The sequence below is a fragment of the Sus scrofa genome, chromosome 14, assembly GCF_000003025.6.
Source record: "Sus scrofa isolate TJ Tabasco breed Duroc chromosome 14, Sscrofa11.1, whole genome shotgun sequence".
In the NCBI taxonomy this organism is placed as follows: domain Eukaryota; kingdom Metazoa; phylum Chordata; class Mammalia; order Artiodactyla; family Suidae; genus Sus; species Sus scrofa.
This window is the reverse complement of record NC_010456.5, coordinates 61,047,610-61,066,294: the sequence shown is the minus strand read 5'-3', so window position 1 is coordinate 61,066,294 and position 18,685 is coordinate 61,047,610. Positions and strand designations below refer to the sequence as shown.

The 18,685-nt window shown below is 39.2% G+C and overlaps 2 protein-coding genes across 5 annotated transcripts in view; both read right to left on the bottom strand.

Annotated features, from left to right (window-relative positions):
• Positions 1-10,220, bottom strand: part of BMS1 (BMS1, ribosome biogenesis factor) — a 69,910-nt gene extending 59,690 nt beyond the window's left edge. Inside the window, exon 1 of the mRNA XM_005670994.3 lies at positions 10,127-10,220. The gene's annotated coding sequence lies outside the window, so the exon portion shown is untranslated. The remainder of the gene's footprint in view (positions 1-10,126) is intronic.
• On the bottom strand, positions 761-18,460 carry ZNF248 (zinc finger protein 248). Of its 4 annotated transcripts, XM_005670987.3 has the most exons (7): positions 18,356-18,453; positions 17,447-17,510; positions 16,618-16,719; positions 16,480-16,521; positions 10,498-10,624; positions 10,127-10,222; positions 764-3,881 (listed from the first exon to the last, which is right to left on the bottom strand). In XM_005670987.3, the coding sequence occupies exons 4-7, from the start codon at positions 16,492-16,494 to the stop codon at positions 2,377-2,379; spliced, it is 1,743 nt and encodes a 580-aa protein (XP_005671044.3). In that variant the 5' UTR covers positions 16,495-16,521; positions 16,618-16,719; positions 17,447-17,510; positions 18,356-18,453; the 3' UTR covers positions 764-2,376. The 4 variants fall into 4 exon arrangements, with proteins under 4 accessions (XP_020928032.1, XP_005671044.3, XP_020928033.1 ...); XM_021072373.1 differs by lacking the exon at positions 17,447-17,510 and having other exon boundaries at positions 761-3,881; positions 18,356-18,460; XM_021072374.1 differs by lacking the exons at positions 17,447-17,510; positions 18,356-18,453 and adding an exon at positions 17,770-18,209.

The following is an 18,685-nucleotide window of genomic DNA, read 5'->3' as shown; positions in this document are numbered from 1 at the left end:
AATAAATAAAAAGCCACTAGTGCCACAGTATTACAAAGTCCTAATAGACAGTAGGTCCAGATACACTTGTACACCTCAGTGATGTCACCTCTGAGCCAGATTTTTCCCCATCTTGTGTACTGTTATCTTTAGGCTACTGCCCTTTAGGGCCATATACTATAATCTAGTATAACATACAAACATGGAAAAGGCCAGCAGAAGATAATCTCTTATGTCATAACAGTATTTTACCACTGAGATCTTTCCCCAAAGCACTCCAGAATATTTTCCAAATATGTCATTGCTCACATGTACATCCCAACAAAATCATTCAAATAGAATTTTCTTTTTTTTTTTTTTTAAGGGCTGCACCTACAGCATATGGAAGTTCTCAGGCTAGGGGCTGAATCAGAGCTGCAGCTGCCAGTCTACACCACAGCCACAGCAATGTGGGATCCGGGCTGCATCTGTGACCTACACCATAGCTCATGGCAACACCAGAGCCTTAACCCACTTGAGTGAGGCTAGGGATCAAACCTGCATCCTCATTGATACTACTCAGGTTCATAACCCATGGAGCCACAACTGGAACTCCCTAAAATAGTATCTTCATAATTAACTTGGACTAACCTGGATTTATTCCTAAGTCATCTGGAGGAAGGATGCACAAAGAGACAAAACAGGGTCCAGCAAGTAAGAAGCAGGGAATGGCTATTTAGTGGGCACCGTCTCTCGGAACTGCCTATCAACGTGTTCCAAGGAGGTAAAGGAAACAGCAGGACAAAGGAGAGACAGTATATTATGGTCTATCAAATTAAATACAAATACACAATTCCCGGGTTATATACAACTTGGGTTTCACACATGACTAAACAGATACAGCAATGAAGCATCAAAAGTATGACAGAGGCATTTCATTACATACCACTACTTTTTATTTGTAGAATACAGTGAGTATTGATGCTCATAACTGATGTTAACCTTTGCAAAATTGATATAAATATCATTGTTATTTATATTACTGACTGACCCAAGGCAGCTGAATAACCTCATAAAAATTGTTTGGCTTTTTTATGGAAGTAGAAGCTCAGTAATGATAGCCATACTAACTCATGTATGCCAACAAAGTCAGAGAAAATGTGTGATGTGATATGCTCATAAAATAGCACATACTGGCCACAATAGAGACTCCAGTAGTGTTTAGAATAGGAGTTATACAGAGGTAGTGAAACCTCACAAAAACATTGTTTGGCTTCTTTAATGAACAGACCATTCAGTAATAATGGCCAGAGTCATTTATGTCAGGAAATGAGAGAAAGGGTATGTAGCTTCTACTTTAAATTTTCCAAATGTATTGTCATATATACACAGTGGTGTGCTACTGTAAATATTTGACAACAGGTTCTCTGAGAAGAAAAAAACACTAATTTACAGAATCTGACAATTTCCATGGTGCAAATATTCCTACTAAAGCCAAGGTACTGGCAGTGATAGCAGTTAATGTAGAGTTGGGAAGTAACATATTATTATACAGTATTCACCATGCACATTCAACAAGACAAAAAACCTAAAAAAACAAAGATAATAGCAAAATACTGTAAAATAATTAGGTAGTGATGAGGGTTGAGTACTTATTACCTTTGTTTTTAATATAATGGTAAGTTTAATTTTTAACTGGAGACTGTTTTAACAACTGGCTCACAAAATTCCTGAAAGTTTAACAATCAGCAGTACTTGCAAGTCACTATGAGCTTATTGTAGCATACTACTGTGTGTTGATATGTGTATATAAATATATATACATATATATACATATATAATTACAGCAACCTATAAAGACAGTGGTGGTATCTAGAGTGAGAAATAATAACATAAACCATAAAAGTTACCTAAGGGTTCAGATTTTTTTCTTCACAAGCATGTTGGGCTCTAATATACAAATTAAGCATAACTCAAATTTCTGTTATATTAGCATACTCACATAAGGCTGGCAAACATCAAGGACTCTTCACATAAATGTTTAATGCTGTTGTCATTTAACTTTTTTAAACTTCAGATTCCACTGTGAATATAAGTGACTCTCATTCATTATATTTACAATAAAATTTTGGTATGACATCCAGAATATGACAGGACACAACATAAATTCTAGACAAAGACTTTTACCACATTACTTAAGTGAATTTCCCCTCAATATAAATTTTCTGATGAAAACGTTTAATTTTCCTTAAAAGCTTTCACATATTCAAAGCATTAATAAGGTTTTATTCTAGTACTAGTTATCTAAAGTACAAACCCTCACTTTTTAGTAATTTGTGGCATTCCTTGGGTTTCATTAATCTCATTTTAAAAATCTGTATAATGAATTTGGAAGAGTAGATGAAGGCTTCTGAACATTCAGGATGCTGAAAGAGCTTTAACCCTTGTGTGAATTCTCTGATGTTTAGTGAGTACTGACCTCTGACTAAAGGTTTTCCCACATCCATTACACTCATAGGGTTTCTCCCCTGTGTGAGTTCTCTGATGTTTGGTGAGAGCTGATTTCTCACAGAAGGTTTTCCCACACTCATTACATTTATAAGGTTTCTCTCCAGTGTGAGTTCTTTGATGTACAATGAGATTTGACTTCACACAGAAGGATTTCCCACATTCGTTACATATAAAGGGTTTCTCTCCTGTGTGTGTTCTCTGATGTACAGTTAGGGCTGACCTGTGGCAGAAGGATTTTCCACATGCATTACATTCATAGGGTTTCTCCCCTGTGTGTGTTCTCTGATGTTCAGTGAGGTTTGACTTCACACAGAATGTTTTTCCACACTGCTTACATTCATAGGGTTTTTCTCCTGTATGTGTTCGCTGATGGTTGGTAAGATGTGGTTTCTGACAAAAGGATTTCCCACATTCAGTACATTCATAGGGTTTCTCTCCTGTGTGTGTTCTCTGATGTTGAGTGAGGTTTGACTTCTCCCAGAATGTTTTCCCACATTCACCACATTCGAAGGTTTTTTCTCCTGAGTGAGCTCTTCGAAGTTGGGTGAGATGTGACTTCTTGTTGAAAGTATTTCCATTTTCATTGTGCTCATAAGGTTTTACCCCCATGTGTACTATCTGATGTTTAAACAGGGCTGACTTTTCCCAAGGTTTGTGACTTACTTTATATTCATGGGGAATCTTTCTTGGGTAAGTTCCCTGATGGATAACGAAAGTTGAATTCTCACAGAAAATTTGCCCATATTCATTATATTCATAAGGACAGTCCCTTGTAAGAGCTCTCTGATGTCCCATTCTTAAATCCATATAGAAGGACTTCCCACAAATACTGCATTCATATGGCTCCATTTCCAAATGTGTTCTCTGAGATAAATTGAGCTTTAAACTTTGGATGAAGGTTCTTCCACATTCATTATATTTACAGAGTGTCTCTCCTATCTGAGCTTTCTTATTTGTGAAAAATGCTGCCTCTGCCTCCCCATGGAAGCCTTGTCCATTTTCATTATACTCAAAAGGCTGGTCAAAAATTGGCTGAGTGAGATCCTGGCTGTGATTGAGGACATTTCTTTTTTGATTATATTTATAAGATTTCCCTCCAGTAGGAGTTTTCTCATGCCTAATATCAAGGAGCAATTTCTCATATACATTAAACTCATCAGGCTTCTTTCCAGAATAGTTCTTTTTACTACTAATTAAGCCTGAAATATTTTTCAAACTCATTTCACATGAGTCACATATCTTGTATAGAACATTTCTTGAAGGAACAAAGTCTGTACCTAGATTGAAAGTTTTCCTTACTCTATCACCACTCTCTGTACTTAATGTTTTGTTGGTGGTGAAAGCAAGTTGCCAAAAATGTTCATCTTGATTTTCCTGGCTGCTCTCTATCAGGTCATCAACTTTCCAGTCTTCTAGAAATGAGAAGAATAACCACATCTTATAAGCCAAGTACATTTTTAATCATTGGACTTTTACACAAACACCCTATTACATAGGCAATTCTTGTGCAAGCCCAGTTTCCTGGTATTAAACTACACCCAAGTATACATTTTCCTGATCCTCTGGTTTGAGTGGAAAATAAACCCATGCTGCAGTGGAAACAGGGAAAGGAAACTGGCAATGACATTTAATATCTTATAAACATAACCTTCAAAACTGGACAGAAAAGGGTGAAATAAAATTCAAAGCACAAGGAACTGGAGCGTGGCTGATTCAGAAACTGGGAAATTGAAAGAATGGGGTTGGCCCAACAGAGACATTAAACACTGAATAAACTGACACTGAGGATTAGTAGAAAAGGGCTTTCAGAGGATGAACTGTTTGGTGGAGACAGAACAGAGTGTAGTCCTAATCCCGTCACACACTGATTACCAGAGTAGGAAGTAATCCTACTCTATTAGGAATCTATCCTACTAGATTACTTGCTTCCACTCTACGCATCAACACCAAACCAAAGTTTTGAAAATACCAACTTCCTCAGATTCAGAAGAACAGTCTAATATCCCAGGATCTAGTTTTTCCTTTAATTCACAAGGAATAATTATTTTTTAAAAAATGCTGTAAAAGAAGCAGGCTAGAGCAGGTGAAATGAACTCAAGACATGGTGAGCAAGGGATGGTTATTTTCTGAAAGTTGTTCATTTATGGAGCAACTCCAAGAACTAGATGAGTTCAACAAGGGTTTTTTTTTGGGGGGGGGAGGAGGTTGTTTGTTTGTTTTTTAAGGAAAACAGACTGTATGAGAAAAATATTAGAAGAAGAATTCAGTCTGACAGAAGCAGACCATGCTTTCTTGTCCTTATCTTCCCACAGCTTGATTACAGTGGTAAGACACTAATATGCATACCGCCACTCCTCTTTTTCCCATTTGATATATTGACATTAAAACAAATTTCTGAAAGCAATGATTTCCTCATATTTTAAGGGATAATGCTTTACCCCACACCCTAACCCTCTATCTAGCTATGATTCACAACAACATAAATGCCCAACAGGAAATACAAAACAGATGAGGGACAGACCATCTCTACAAAATGACCAGGTTCATTTTATTTTCTCACTGCTGTTAATAAAGTTGTCTCAACCATCAAGTCACACATTTCTTTACTTCAATCTGCTGGCTTGCTTCTCCCAAAACAATTTCATTTATGAAGCAACAGACCTTTAAATCTGCTTTTCTACCTAGGTTTATCTTTTACTCCAAGTTTTCTGCTTTCGTATTAGCCTTGTCTGTGGATTTTACTTACTTGTGAGACACATACAATCACATTTCTCTACATTACTCTGAGACCTTCAACAAACTTCACTGTAAAAAAATTTGGGAGTTCCCATCATGGCTCAGTGACTAACGAACCTGACTAGTGTCCATGAGAACGCAGGTTTGATCCCTGTCCTTGCTCAGTGGGTTGAGGATCTGACATCGCCATGAGCTGTGGTGTAGGTCACAGACATGGCTCAGATCCCATGTTGCTGTGGCTATGGTGCAGGCCGGTGGCTACAGCTCTGATTTGACCCCTAGCCTGGGAACTTCCATATGTTGCTAGTGTGACACAAAAAAGAAATATAAAACAAAAAAATCTAAAACAGTCCTGAGCCCACTGCTCCAAAGACTAAGTGATAATAGTTATTATTTTTGCAAACACAAATCAAAACAAAAACTGGATTCACATGAAGAGTTCAAATCATAATACCACAAGTCTACTAAAAAATATCTGTGCAACTCTAGCTGGATTTCTCATAAATGGCTTACTTCCAATAACATATTTTTCACTAAATTAGCTACACTTCAGCCTTGGCTCTCCTGGGACATGGACATCCTTCACGAAATGCTACTTACCTTAATTTAAAACAACAAACTACAAAAATGATAGTAAAAGAACAAAAGCCAACAAACTACAACATCCCTACCATTTTCAGCCTTCACTTGCTGCCTTTAGAAGTTACTATCTGTATAACTGCCTGCAATATGAAACAAATTCACTGCTCAATGCTCTATCCTTTGTCATGACCACAGTCTAACTCTTGGCAGATGCTGCCAAAATCCCATTTCCATTGACCCTGTTGAGAAGACAGTACATTAATGATTCTTAAAAAGCAATGTGGAAGTTCCTGTTGTGGCTCTGACTGGCCTCGTTCAGTGGGTTACAGGTTCAATCCCTGGCCTCGCTCAGTGGGTTAAGGATCTGGCATTGCCATGAACTGTGGTGTAGGTAGCAGAGGTGGCTCGGATCTGGCACTGCTGTGGCTGTGGTATAGGCCAGCAGCTGCAGCTACAATTCCACCCCTATCCTGGGAACTTCCATATGCAGAGGGTGCCACCCTAACAGAAAAGAAAAAATAAGAAAAAAGCGATGTGCATATGAATTATTTCCAACATGACATGATAAGGACAAAATATAGAAATGTACATTCAGGAAAAGTACTATAGAATGCTTTCTGAATGGATAAAAAAAGAGTGCTCTCTTGGAGTTCCCATCGTGGCTCAGTGGTTAACAAATCCGACTAGGAACCATGAGGTTGCAAGTTCGATCCCTGGCCTTGCTCAGTGGGTTAAGGATCCAGCGTTGCCGTGAGCTGTGGTGTAGGTTGCAGACGCAGCTTGGATCCCGCATTGCTGTGGCTCTGGCATCAGCAGGTGGCTACAGCTCCGACTGGACCCCTAGCCTGGGAACCTCCATATGCCACAGGAAGCAGCCCTAGAAAAGGCAAAAAGACAAAAAAAAAAAAAAAAAAAAAAAAAAAAAGAGTGCTCTCTTCTAAACTTGGCTCCACGGTTTCTCAACAGAGTAATTATTAAAATATCAGAATTAGGAGAAGTATGAAAGGGCCTTCTCCTTGGGAAAACAAAATCTCAATAAGGAAAGAAACCCTAAGCCACAGTCATATGATCAGGTTTAAGTTTTGAGGACATAGCCTCTAGTGGGTTAGGGTTACAAAACATGGACTATTTAAGTTACAGCAAAAAAAACCTGAGCTCTAACTTAAAATAAGTGAAAAAATAACAATAAGCCATTATTATACACCATAAAATGTTTAAACACTTCACATGTACAATTTTAATTACATGTAACAAAAGTAAGTTATAAAAAAAAGAGGAAACATTTATAAGTGAAATATAAGATATAGGGTGTATGAGGTTTAGTATAAACTCTGAAGAGCAGAAACAATGACACTGAGATATGCAAAATAGGACCACCATTGTGAAAGTCAATGAAAAGAGACTTTAGTTTCATTTATGAATAAAGAACAACTAAACAACAAGGTCCTACTGTATAGCACATGGAACAATATTCAATATTCTGTAATAAACTATAATGGAAAAGAAAATGAAAAAGAATGTACATATATGTGTAACTAAATCACTTTGGTATACAGCAGAAATTAACACACTGTAAATCAACTAAGCTTCAATTAAATAAATAAATAAGGAAAAACTTTGTCAGGCTAGTGTAAGATAAAATGGTTAAAAAATAAATAAAAACCAATTAGGGGAGTTCCCGTCATGGCGCAGTGGTTAACGAATCCGACTAGGAACCATGAGGTCGGGGGTTCGGTCCCTGCCCTTGCTCAGTGGGTTAACGATCCGGCGTTGCCGTGAGCTGTGGTGTAGGTTGCAGACGCGGCTCGGATCCCGCGTTGCTGTGGCTCTGGCGTAGGCCGGTGGCTACAGCTCCGATTCAACCCCTACCCTGGGAACCTCCATATGCCGCAGAAGCGGCCCAAGAGATAGCAGCAACAATAACAACAACAACAACAAAAAGACAAAAAGACAAAAAAAAAAAAAAAAAAAAATTAGGAATTAGACAAAGTCAGAAATCACAGAACACAGACCCAGTTACTGTTTTGAAAGATATCAGTGAAAAGTGAGAGAATGAAGAGATGTGGAAAGTGGTTTAAGAAAGGAAAACAAGGAGTTCCTGTCGTGGCTCAGTGGTTAACGAATCCGACTAGGAACCATGAGGTTGCGGCTTCAACCCCTGGCCTTGCTCAGTGGGTTGGGGATCCAGTATTGCCATGAGCTGTGGTGTAGGCTGCACACTCGGCTCAGGTCCCCAAGTTGCAGTGGCTGTGGCATAGGCCGGTGGCTACAGCTCCGACTGGATCCCTAGCCTGGGAACCTCCATGTGCCGAGGGAGCGGCCCAAGAAATGGCAAAAAGACAAAAAAAAAAAAAAAAAAAAAAAAAGAAAGGAAAACAAGACACATATGAAGAGACTTGTAACAGGTGATAACAGGTTCAGTACACTGACCCCAAGGTTGCCATTTAAAGTATTAATGGATGGTTAAAAGTTATTAAAATATCTTATTTGACCCCTGGGAAATCAGGCTCTCTAATTTTCACGTGGCTCAGACTGTTCCTCCCAACTTCCTCTAATGATGAGATTTAATGGATTTACATGCCCTGTAAAAGTGGTGTTGTCCCAGGACTACCTCTCTCAGTTACACAAAACCACTCTCTAGAAAAGACCTCAGCAAACTATAGCTGCAAGGCAGTGGTCCTAGAACTAAGAATTTTTTTTATGTTTTTAGAGGGAAAAAAGATGGAAGAGGCAGTAGAGAGGAGTGAGGGAGAAGAAACAGGAGGAACAGGTGAGAGGAGGAGAAGAGTAGCAGCAGCAATGGAGAGCCCATGTAGCCCACTAAGCCTAAAATATTTATTATCTGGTCTTTTATAAAAAGTCTGCCAATCTCTAATCTAGGAGACTTCATCTATCCCAATCGTTAACCCAACCTAAAGCCGATGCCTTTCAAATGAATACTTCTTCTGGCCTCAACCATGTACTTCATACAATGTATATCAAACTTCCTATTCAATCCCAGATTCTTCTTTTCTGAGACTCAATCCCAGTAATCTCAATCTCGTGTCCAAACGTAAAACTTACAGTAACTTCCCTAGACTCTTTCTTCCAAACTTTCCCTGTCTCTGTAAATGGTACCCTAAGTTATCAGGCGCTTGAGACAAATCACTGGAATGATATTTGACTCTTCTCTTTCTCTCATACTCTATATTCAACCCAAGAGCAAATCCTCGTGGCCTCATCCTCAAGATATACGTACAAATCTACTATCTCAGTACTTACAACATAGCTTTAGCCACCACCTTCTCCTCGAGTACATGATAGTGTCCTAACCAGTATTCCTTCCTTGCTCATGCCTAAGCACCATCTACCTACCACATGTTCACTACATAGAAGTCAGAGACATCATTTTAAACTGTAAATCAGATCTGACCGCCCAACCTGATTTATATTTACTCAAAAAAGCCTGAGGATTTCCCACACCACTCAAAATAAAAGTAATGTATTTACCATGGTCCATGCCACTTCCAATGACCATCATGTCCTGTAAATCTCCCCCATGCCCACTCACCTCCAGCCACACTGACATCTTTGCCACTCTTCAAACACTCTGAAGTACACCTTCCTGAGTTCAGTACCTGATGTTCCCTCTGCATGGAATACTCAGAATCCAGAGAGCTCACACTTTAATTCATTAGAGACTCATCTCTACTGTGGAATTCCTCAAAAAGGTTTTCTCTTGACCTCTGTACCAAACAGCACATGCCATCATTCATCAGCCCCCTTTCCACTGCTTTATCTCTTCACAGTACTTACCACCATGCAACACCATGTGTATATATACATGCACCTGTATCTACATATACACACACATGTATGCTTTTTGTCCCTCACTATGATACACAGTCTGTGATAACAGGACACTCTTTTAGCTACCTACAAACATAACTGGATCATAGTGGGTGTTCAGCACATTTTGCTAAATGAATATATACAAGTATTGCATGAATACATATCATTTAACAAAAGATGTCCAAAATAACAAAGGGAAAGTGAAAAATTTTTAAAGGATAAACAAAGAAAAATTATCTAAGATGAAGCCAAATGAGTTTAGATTATGGTTGTAGATAAATCACTCTAAAATATCAAAGAACAAAGAAAAGCATTTATGAGTGAAAGTGACATATGGAGTAATGTGATTAAGGTAATAAATGGATGTGGGCCAACTTAATCCTCCAAAGGTCTGGGATTAATAAAGGAAATCTCAGGAAAAAAAAATGTCAAAGTTGATAAACTGTAAATTGATAGCCTAACATCTCATTTTTCTGGCTTCCATCTGCCTGTGAACTCACTAACTCACCTGAGCGGCATTGTTTTGGGAATTTCTCCGCTAATATCCAGGGCTCTTCTCCTTGCTCGATCTTAAAGATCACTTCTGGCTTAGTAATGCAATTCCCTGCAGAGAAAATAACACAGGACTATGGCTTTACAGCCTGGCTTCAGGGATTCTGAAAAAATGTTGGGGAAGAAAGGTACAACTTCAGGAGCTACCTAAAGAAGGTGTCTGAATGAACCAACCTCTGAGGAGGTAAGAACACAGCATTCTTTATAATGGCCAAAAGGGAAAGGTCATCTTAGTGTCTTGAACCTCTATCAGAAATTCCACAGGGAGTTCTTAGGTTTCATCAACTAAGGCATGCTACTAGTAATCAAATGGAAAAACATTCTTACCTACTGAGACGAGGTGGCTGTAATTTTCCAGGATCACATCTCTGTATAGTATCTTCTGAGCAGGATCCAGCAGGTACCACTCTTCCTGGGTGAAGTCCACACACACATCTTTGAATGACACCTGTTCCTGTAAGAGTATATTCCTTTCTATATGAGGTTGTCAGAGCTATATGAGTAGAAAATATTTAAAAGAATTAATCTCTTTAGAGTTTACTAGTAAAAACTGATATAAAGAATTGTCTTCTCTTATGCTATACTAGTAGGATAAAAGTACTAACACTTGGGCAAAGTGAGTTTCTACTAAGGGCCTGGAACTGTCCTAGTTGCTACAAATATTAATCTTAATAAAGAGACATACATTGATACTTAGATACTGTATGAGCTAGCAGTATGTACAAAGCAGATTGGAGTTATTCTTTCATATTATCTTTTATTATAAAGTTAACTCTCACTAAGGAAGTAAAACTTTCAGTTATTAAAATGGATAGAGGGACTGAAATTAATATGGTACAGGTCCTAATGAAGCTCAACACATGACTGAAGTGACCAGTACGGCATTCTCTCTGACCAAAGAGAAAAGGATGAATCCTCTCTGCTAAAAGAGATAATTTTTTTGGAGCCCCCACCAATTTTTGTGTTGTTTAATAGAATGTTCAGCACCCAATAAAAAAAAGTTCATGTTATATGAATAGACACAAACCAAGGAGGAAAAAAGACAATAAAAGGAGACTCAGATATTGGAATAAACAAGCACTTCAAAATGAATTATGGTTAATATGTTCTATTCTAGCTCACGTGAAACATTGGCCTGGATAGACCACAGCCCAGGCCACAAAACACACCTTAACAAACTTAAAACAACAGCTATCATACAAAATATATTCTCAGACCACAATGGGATAAATAGAAATCAATAAGCAAGAGACAGCTGAAAAATCCCCCAAATACTTGAAAATTAAACAACCTAACTTACAAATACGCTATAGGTCAAAGAAGTCATTTCAAAAGAAATCTGAAAATATTTTAAATGAAATGGAGTAAAATGAAAATACCATGTATCAAAATTTGTAGAAAGCAATGAAAGCAGTGCATAGAGGGAAATTTATAGCATCAAATGTACATATCAGGTAAGATTTTAAATCAATAACCTAAGCTTCCATCTTAGTAAACTAAATAAAAAAGGCAAATTAAGCCTAAAGCAAGGAAGATAGGGGAAATAATGAAAATAAGAAGCTGAAAATGTGAAACAGAGAAAGTCAATGAAACAGAAATTTGCTTCTTTGAAAAGATCAATAAAATTAATAAAGAGAAAAAGAAAAAAGAAGCAAATTGCAAATCTCAGAAATGAAATATAGGTTGATACTGCTAATCCTAATGACATTTTAAAAATAATACAAACAATTCTATTCCTGAAAAATTGGTAACATAGATGAAATAGACATATTACTTAAAAAACATAGCTACCAAATTCACATAAAGAGAAAGAGATAACAAAAAAACCACAGCCATAGTTAAAACAGGAGTTCCAGTCATGGCGCAGCAGAAACAAATCCAACTAGGAACCATGTTGTGGGTTCGATCCCTGGCCTCGCTCAGTGGGTTAAGAATCTGGCATTGCTGTGAGCTGTGGTGTAGGCTGCAGACACAGCTTAGATCTGGCATTGCTGTAGCCCTGGCACAGGCCAGCAGCTACAGCTGTGATTAGACCCCCTAGCCTGGGAACCTGCATATGCCGCAGGTGAGGCCCTAAAAAAGACAAAAGACCCAAAAAAAAAAAAAAATAGTTAAAACACTTCCAAAATAGAAAACACCAAGCCCAGACTGTGTCACTGGTTATTATTTCAAACATTTAAAGAAAAAATAATAACAATTGTCCATAATCTTCTCTGAGAAATAACACTTCCAAACTCATTATATGAGGCCAACATTAATACCAAAGCTAGATAAAGACATTATGAGAAAAATAAAGTCCAATATCTCTCAATAACATACATAGATACAAAAATCCTCAAATACTTGCAAATCGTATCTGACAATGCATAAAAAGAAATATAAACCACAACCAAGTGGAATTTATTGCAGCTGTGGAAGGCTGGGTCAACAATTAAAAAAAAAAAGCATCAATATACTCCAACACATCAATAAGCCAAAGAAGAAAAGCCATATGATCGTATCAATTAATGAGGAAAAAGCAATGAACAAAATCCAACTGTCATTCATGATACAAACTCTCAGCACACTAGACATAGTGGGGAACTTTCTCAACTTGATGAAGAAGCTGACATCATACTTAACGCTAAGAGATTGGACACTTTTCCCCTAAGTACAAGAACAGGGCAAAGATGTGCTATCTCAATACTCTTATTCAAGTCTTAGCTAGTGTAAAAAAAAAAACCTAAAACAAGACAATGAAAGTAAACAAACAGAAAACTGAAAGAAAAGGTATATGATTAGGAAAAAAAATAAAACTGTCTTTATTTGAAATTAACATGACTGTCTATGTAGAAAATACCAGGAATTCCCATTTTGGCTCAGTGGTTTAAGACCTCAACATGGTGTCTGTGAGGATATTGTGGGTTTAATCCTTCAACATAGTGTCTGTGAGGATACTGTGGGTTCAATCCCTGACCTCACTCAGTGGGTTAAGGATCCAGAACTGCTGCAAGTTGCTGTAGCAGTATATAGGTCACAGATGCAGCTCGGACCTGATGTTGCTGTGGCCGTGGCATAGGCCAGCAGCTGCAGCTCCGATTTGACCTCTAGCCTGGGAAATTCCATATGCTGCATGTGTGACCCTAAGAAGAAAAAAAAAAAAAAAAAAAAAAAAAAAAAAAACTCCTGAAGTAATAAGCAAAATATAGCAACATCAAAGGATACAAAGTCAATATCAAAAAGTCAACTGTTGGGAGTTCCCATCATGGCTCAGTGGTTAATGAACCCAACTAGTACCCACGAAGACGTGGGTTTGATCCCTGGCCTGGCTCAGTGGGTTAAGGATCCGGAGTTGCCGTGAGCTGTGGTGTAGGTAGCAGACAAAGCTTGGATCCTGCATTGCTGTGGCTGTGGTGTAGGCCAGCGGCTACAGCTCCAATTTAGACCCCTAGCCTGGGAACACACATGCCACAGGTGCAGCCCTAAAAATTGGAAGAAAAAAAAAAAATCAGGGAGTTCCCGTCGTGGCGCAGTGGTTAACGAATCCGACTAGGAACCATGAGGTTACGGGTTCGGTCCCTGCCCTTGCTCAGTGGGTTAACGATCCGGCGTTGCCGTGAGCTGTGGTGTAGGTTGCAGATGCGGCTCGGATCCCGAGTTGCTGTGGCTCTGGCGTAGGCCGGTGGCTACAGCTCCGTTTCGACCCCTGGCCTGGGAACCTCCATATGCCTCGGGAGTGGCCCAAGAAATAGCAACAACAACAACAAAAAATAAATAAATAAATAATCATTAAAAAAAAAAAAATCAACACTTTTCCCATATCAGAATAAACAACTGGGATTTCATTTTTTTGAATAAAAAAAAACTATTTACTACACCACCACCACCAAAAAAAAAAAAAAAAAAAAAAAACTCAAGTATAAATCCAACACACTCTATTATAAGGATATGCAGTAAAGCAAAAACGATGGAATAAACCAAATATCTAAGTAAATGGAGAGATATTCCATAGTTCAATCAGAAGACTCAGTATTGTTAACATGTCAATTCCTTCCAACTTAACCTATAAATTCAATGCAATTCAAGTAAAAATCCAAACTGTTTTGAAGATATTGACAAAATGATTCTAAAGGTTATATACAAAGGTGAAGGACCAATGTAGCATGGAAGAAGGAAAAACAGGATTCATATTACCTGATTTCAAGACTTATACAAAGCTACAAATAACCAAGACAATACATTACTGGTGAAAGAGACACACAGAACAATGGAAGAACAGAGGGTCCAAGAGCAGAACCACTGAAATACAGTCAACTAATTTTTTTTGTAATTGAGGTATAGTTGATGTACCATACTATTTAAGTTTCAGGTGTACAACACAGTGATATATACTTGTTAAAGATTCCATTTATAGTTGTATAAGATTGGCTATATTCCTGTTTTGTACAATGTATCTTTGTAGCTTATTTATTTTACACATAGCAGTTTGTGCCTCTTAATCCCCTTCCCCTACCTTGCCCCTCTCCCTCCCCTCTCTCCATGGTAATTACTAGTTTGTTCTCTGTATCTGTGAATTTGTATTCACTGTTTCATTTAGTCAACTGATTTTTGACAAAGGTACAATGGCATTTAAATGGAGAGAAATAGTCTTTTAACAAATGATGCTTGAACGACTGTGCATCTATGCAAAAAAAAGGAACCAGAACTGCTGCAAGTTGCTGTAGCAGTATATAGGTCACAGATGCAGCTCGGACCTGATGTTGCTGTGGGTGTGGCCCTAAAGAGAAAAAAAAAAAAGGCCAGAAACCTAAGAGTATAATGGACAGAAGATATGAACAAATAGTTCAAAGAAATATAAATACAAGAGACTTTTTAGATACATGGAAAAATATTCAGCCTCACTCATAGTTGAGAAAATTACAGATGTAAACTATATGAAATACCACTTTTAACCTATTAGTTGCCAAAATCCAAAAGCAAACCACATACTTCTATGGAAGAAGCTGTAGAGAAATAAAGTACTCTCACGCAGAGCTAAGAGAAATATGAAATGATACTACAATCCCATCAAACAGATCAAGTTTATCAACTGCATTCAACCCTTTGACATGGCAATCTCACTTGTGGGAATTCATCTGATAAAATAATGTGGACAAGGTTAGGTTATTCATTAAAACATGGTTTGGAGTAGCAAAACAATGGAAATAGTTAATAACAGTTTAATATATGGAACGTTCACAATTGAATGATAATGTGATTATAACAAAGAAAGAAGCAATCCATGTTCTATTACAAAAAGATCCCTGGGACAGAATGGAAAAGAAAAGGAAAAAAATGGAAAATTGTGTATACACTGATTTAGTATGGTTCCCTGAGCAGCAGAATTACCTTCACCTGGAAGCTGATTAGAAATGCAGACTCCAGGGCTCCACCCAGCTCTACTATATCAAAATCTAAATTTTAACACGTTGCCAGGGATGTACAAATGCATTTATGTTTAAAAAGCCTTAAGAATATACATTCTCTTTTAAATAAAGGCTAGGGGCACATATATTTTAAGTGAATAATGAAACACTAGGACAAACAAGAAGTAGATACCTATAGTAGGGTGACAATACACTTCAGTTTGTCTGGAATTGTTCCATTACATGCCAGTTGTCCCAGCATAACTGTTAATAAAACTCTTCCACTGTCAGAGAGAGTGGCACAGTTTAGACATGAAACAAATGTCAGTCTACCTGGAGGAAGCACCAAGTATGGAGAGGATGGGGTATGAATTTTTACTTACATTTTTTTGTATCACTTTCTAAAAATTATATTAATATATTAACAATTTAAAAAATACACATATTTTAAAAAGACAAAACTAGTCTGGAAAAATAGGTATGCTGAGAAGGGCAGTGGGCTAAGCAATGGATGAGCAATAAACCCAGGGATAAGCACTGTTGGGGCAAAAGGCAAAGACTTCACAAGGGATAGATGTTACGAAAAGGAGACCTAGGAGGGTAGTGTCACAGACAATAGGGGAAACTTTCAAACAAAGAGACTATGGATAATAGTATCAAATGCTGCAAAAGGGTCAAGACAAAGACAAAGACAAAAACTGGATGTGACTACAATTTGGTGGCCTTTTCCAGAATAGATTGAGGTGAGTGGTGGTAAAGGAGCAAGAATGCATGTATTAGGTTGAAATTTAAATGGAAATGCAGAACAAAAGCCAAGACTATCTGCTACTCAAGCTAGAAATACAAATGAGCTGATACAAGGTTTTATAAACCTTTAGAAACTTGAGAAAACCAATTTTAAGACAGAGTGGAAATAAAAACTCACCTGGGATTTGCTCATTTTTCACTCTTAATGGAGGAGGGAGAGCTGAGGGAGAAGGAAGGAAGAAGAAAGTAAGAACTTGGCTTGCTTTGTAGTTCCTGGATTTACCTGCCTACACAGCTTCACATACAAGATACTTACGTGTCCATGTGTAGCTCCGATATATGTTGAACTTATACATGATACTTTTCACTGAGTGAATGTATACATTTGTTTCTTATTGATTTATTACCAATTTAGGTTCTGTGGCACAGAAAAATTAAAAACATGAAAAGATGAGTTTAACATATAACAGTAATCTAAAGAAGGGAACACTATGGATTTGTCAAAACTGGTACTGTGGGGGGGGGTAAATACCTCAAACCATATTGCTTATCTTTTTTATCTACTAACACCATTAATCCTATGAGGTCAGATAATCCAAGAAATATCTGAAAAAGGGGAAGGGGGTGTTTAAGGCAAGATAAATTTTTTTAAAAAACTTTGCTCTTACAAGTTTCAAGAGGGTCTTTTTTAAAAAAAACTTTGACCTAACTGTGACAAAATGGGCAGTAGCCCAGGAATCTGCAGACCTGATTTTCAACCTTGGTTTTGCCACTAACGAATGCATGATCTTAGCCAGTCACCTTCTCGGCCTCAATTACTTTTTTTCATTTTTCAAATAAGAAGCAGATAACCCAAAAAGATCCTTCCTGCACTACCATCCTGTGCGTCTGCCAGGTCTACAAGGAGAGGAGGAATCTCAGCATGTCTCTAGACACCATCAACAATAGGACACTGAGGGCAGCTCACTTCAGGAAATGAGCGAATGGAGAAGGAGGGGAGCAGGAGGAGGTAGGGACAGATAATGACAGAATTTCCTTAGCTATGGCTGGTGAGCCTTTCAACCTGACCATGACTTCACAAATTCTCCAAAGAGGTGACATTTCCTCTGTAGCCTGCGTGCCCACCCCTCTCAGCTCCAGCTCACCTCTCTCTTCTTAAATCTGTCCCAGACCTTCCACCGCCACACAGCCTTCGATGGCTTCAGGATACTGTGTCATGATTATACATAACAAATAACAAATGAATACATAATAAATAACTTGGGATTTGGGTGATGTTAGAGCCAGGAAAAGGCCTTGGTGGCTAGCCGGTCCAGCTCTTTCCAATTCCATTTCACAAACGTGTTAACTAAAGAATGGAGGCCCTTAGAGACTGGTCCAAGCTCCAACCGCATGTGTTAAATACACCACAAATAAATACAACAAGCGCTCAAAGCTACACAATGCGGCAAACATTCGTGATATCCACCTTTTAAGGGTAAGCAAACCAAGTCTCCCATCAGCTACTAGTGCTGAGGAACTCATTTACCCCCCTGCCTGGAGCACTCCTTCTCCCCCAACTTGCGTTCTACCCCCGTAAGCCCAGCGCACCAGAAACGCATATGCTCACGTCACTACGTGACGCGCACGCATCCACGTTGCGCACGCGCACTCGCTCTTACGCGCACCCCTCACCCTTCCCCGTGGGCCCAGTGCACACGTCACGCAGGCGCTCTCCCCTAGGCAACCCCGCTCCCTCCCCACGGGTACAGCGCACACGTCACGCACGCGCACTCCCCATCCCGCGGCCACACCACGGCGCCGCCTGCTCTACTTAGGGGCTGGGCACCTGCAGACCGAACGAGACCGAGCGCCTGCTTGTGGCGCAAGACTCCGGCCCTTCTAAGGCAGAGAGCCCCCGCCCTCTGTCCCTTCAGTTCTGGGGGCGCCGCAGACTCCTTGGGTCCCGCCTGTGTTCGCGGTGCTCCAACCCCTCACCCGGCACCGCCGCCTCCGCCGGCTCGTTGAGCCGCGCGGGGTCCTCTTGGCCCTCGTCCCCACCCTCTGGGGCTCACCCGCAGCTCCCTCGCCGCGTGAACGTGGAGGCCAGGGATTGTTTCCCACGAGGGGATGGAGGCCGGGGAAGGACGAGCCGGGAGAAGGAGGCGGGGATGCACATGCGCAGAGGGAGGGAGCGGTGCGGCTCGAGGGAGCGCTAGCTGCGAGCTGGAGTTTGGCTCCTGGCAGCTTGGGTTGGAAAAGTGGATTTACCTTTAGAAGTCGATGCCTCACTCATAAATTGCAAAAGTAATCTGATAGTAGTACAGTACCTAGCTAACGGTTTTTATGAGGATTAAAGGCGTTTACATTGTAAAAGCGCCTAAAAGATTATCTTTTCCCAGTAT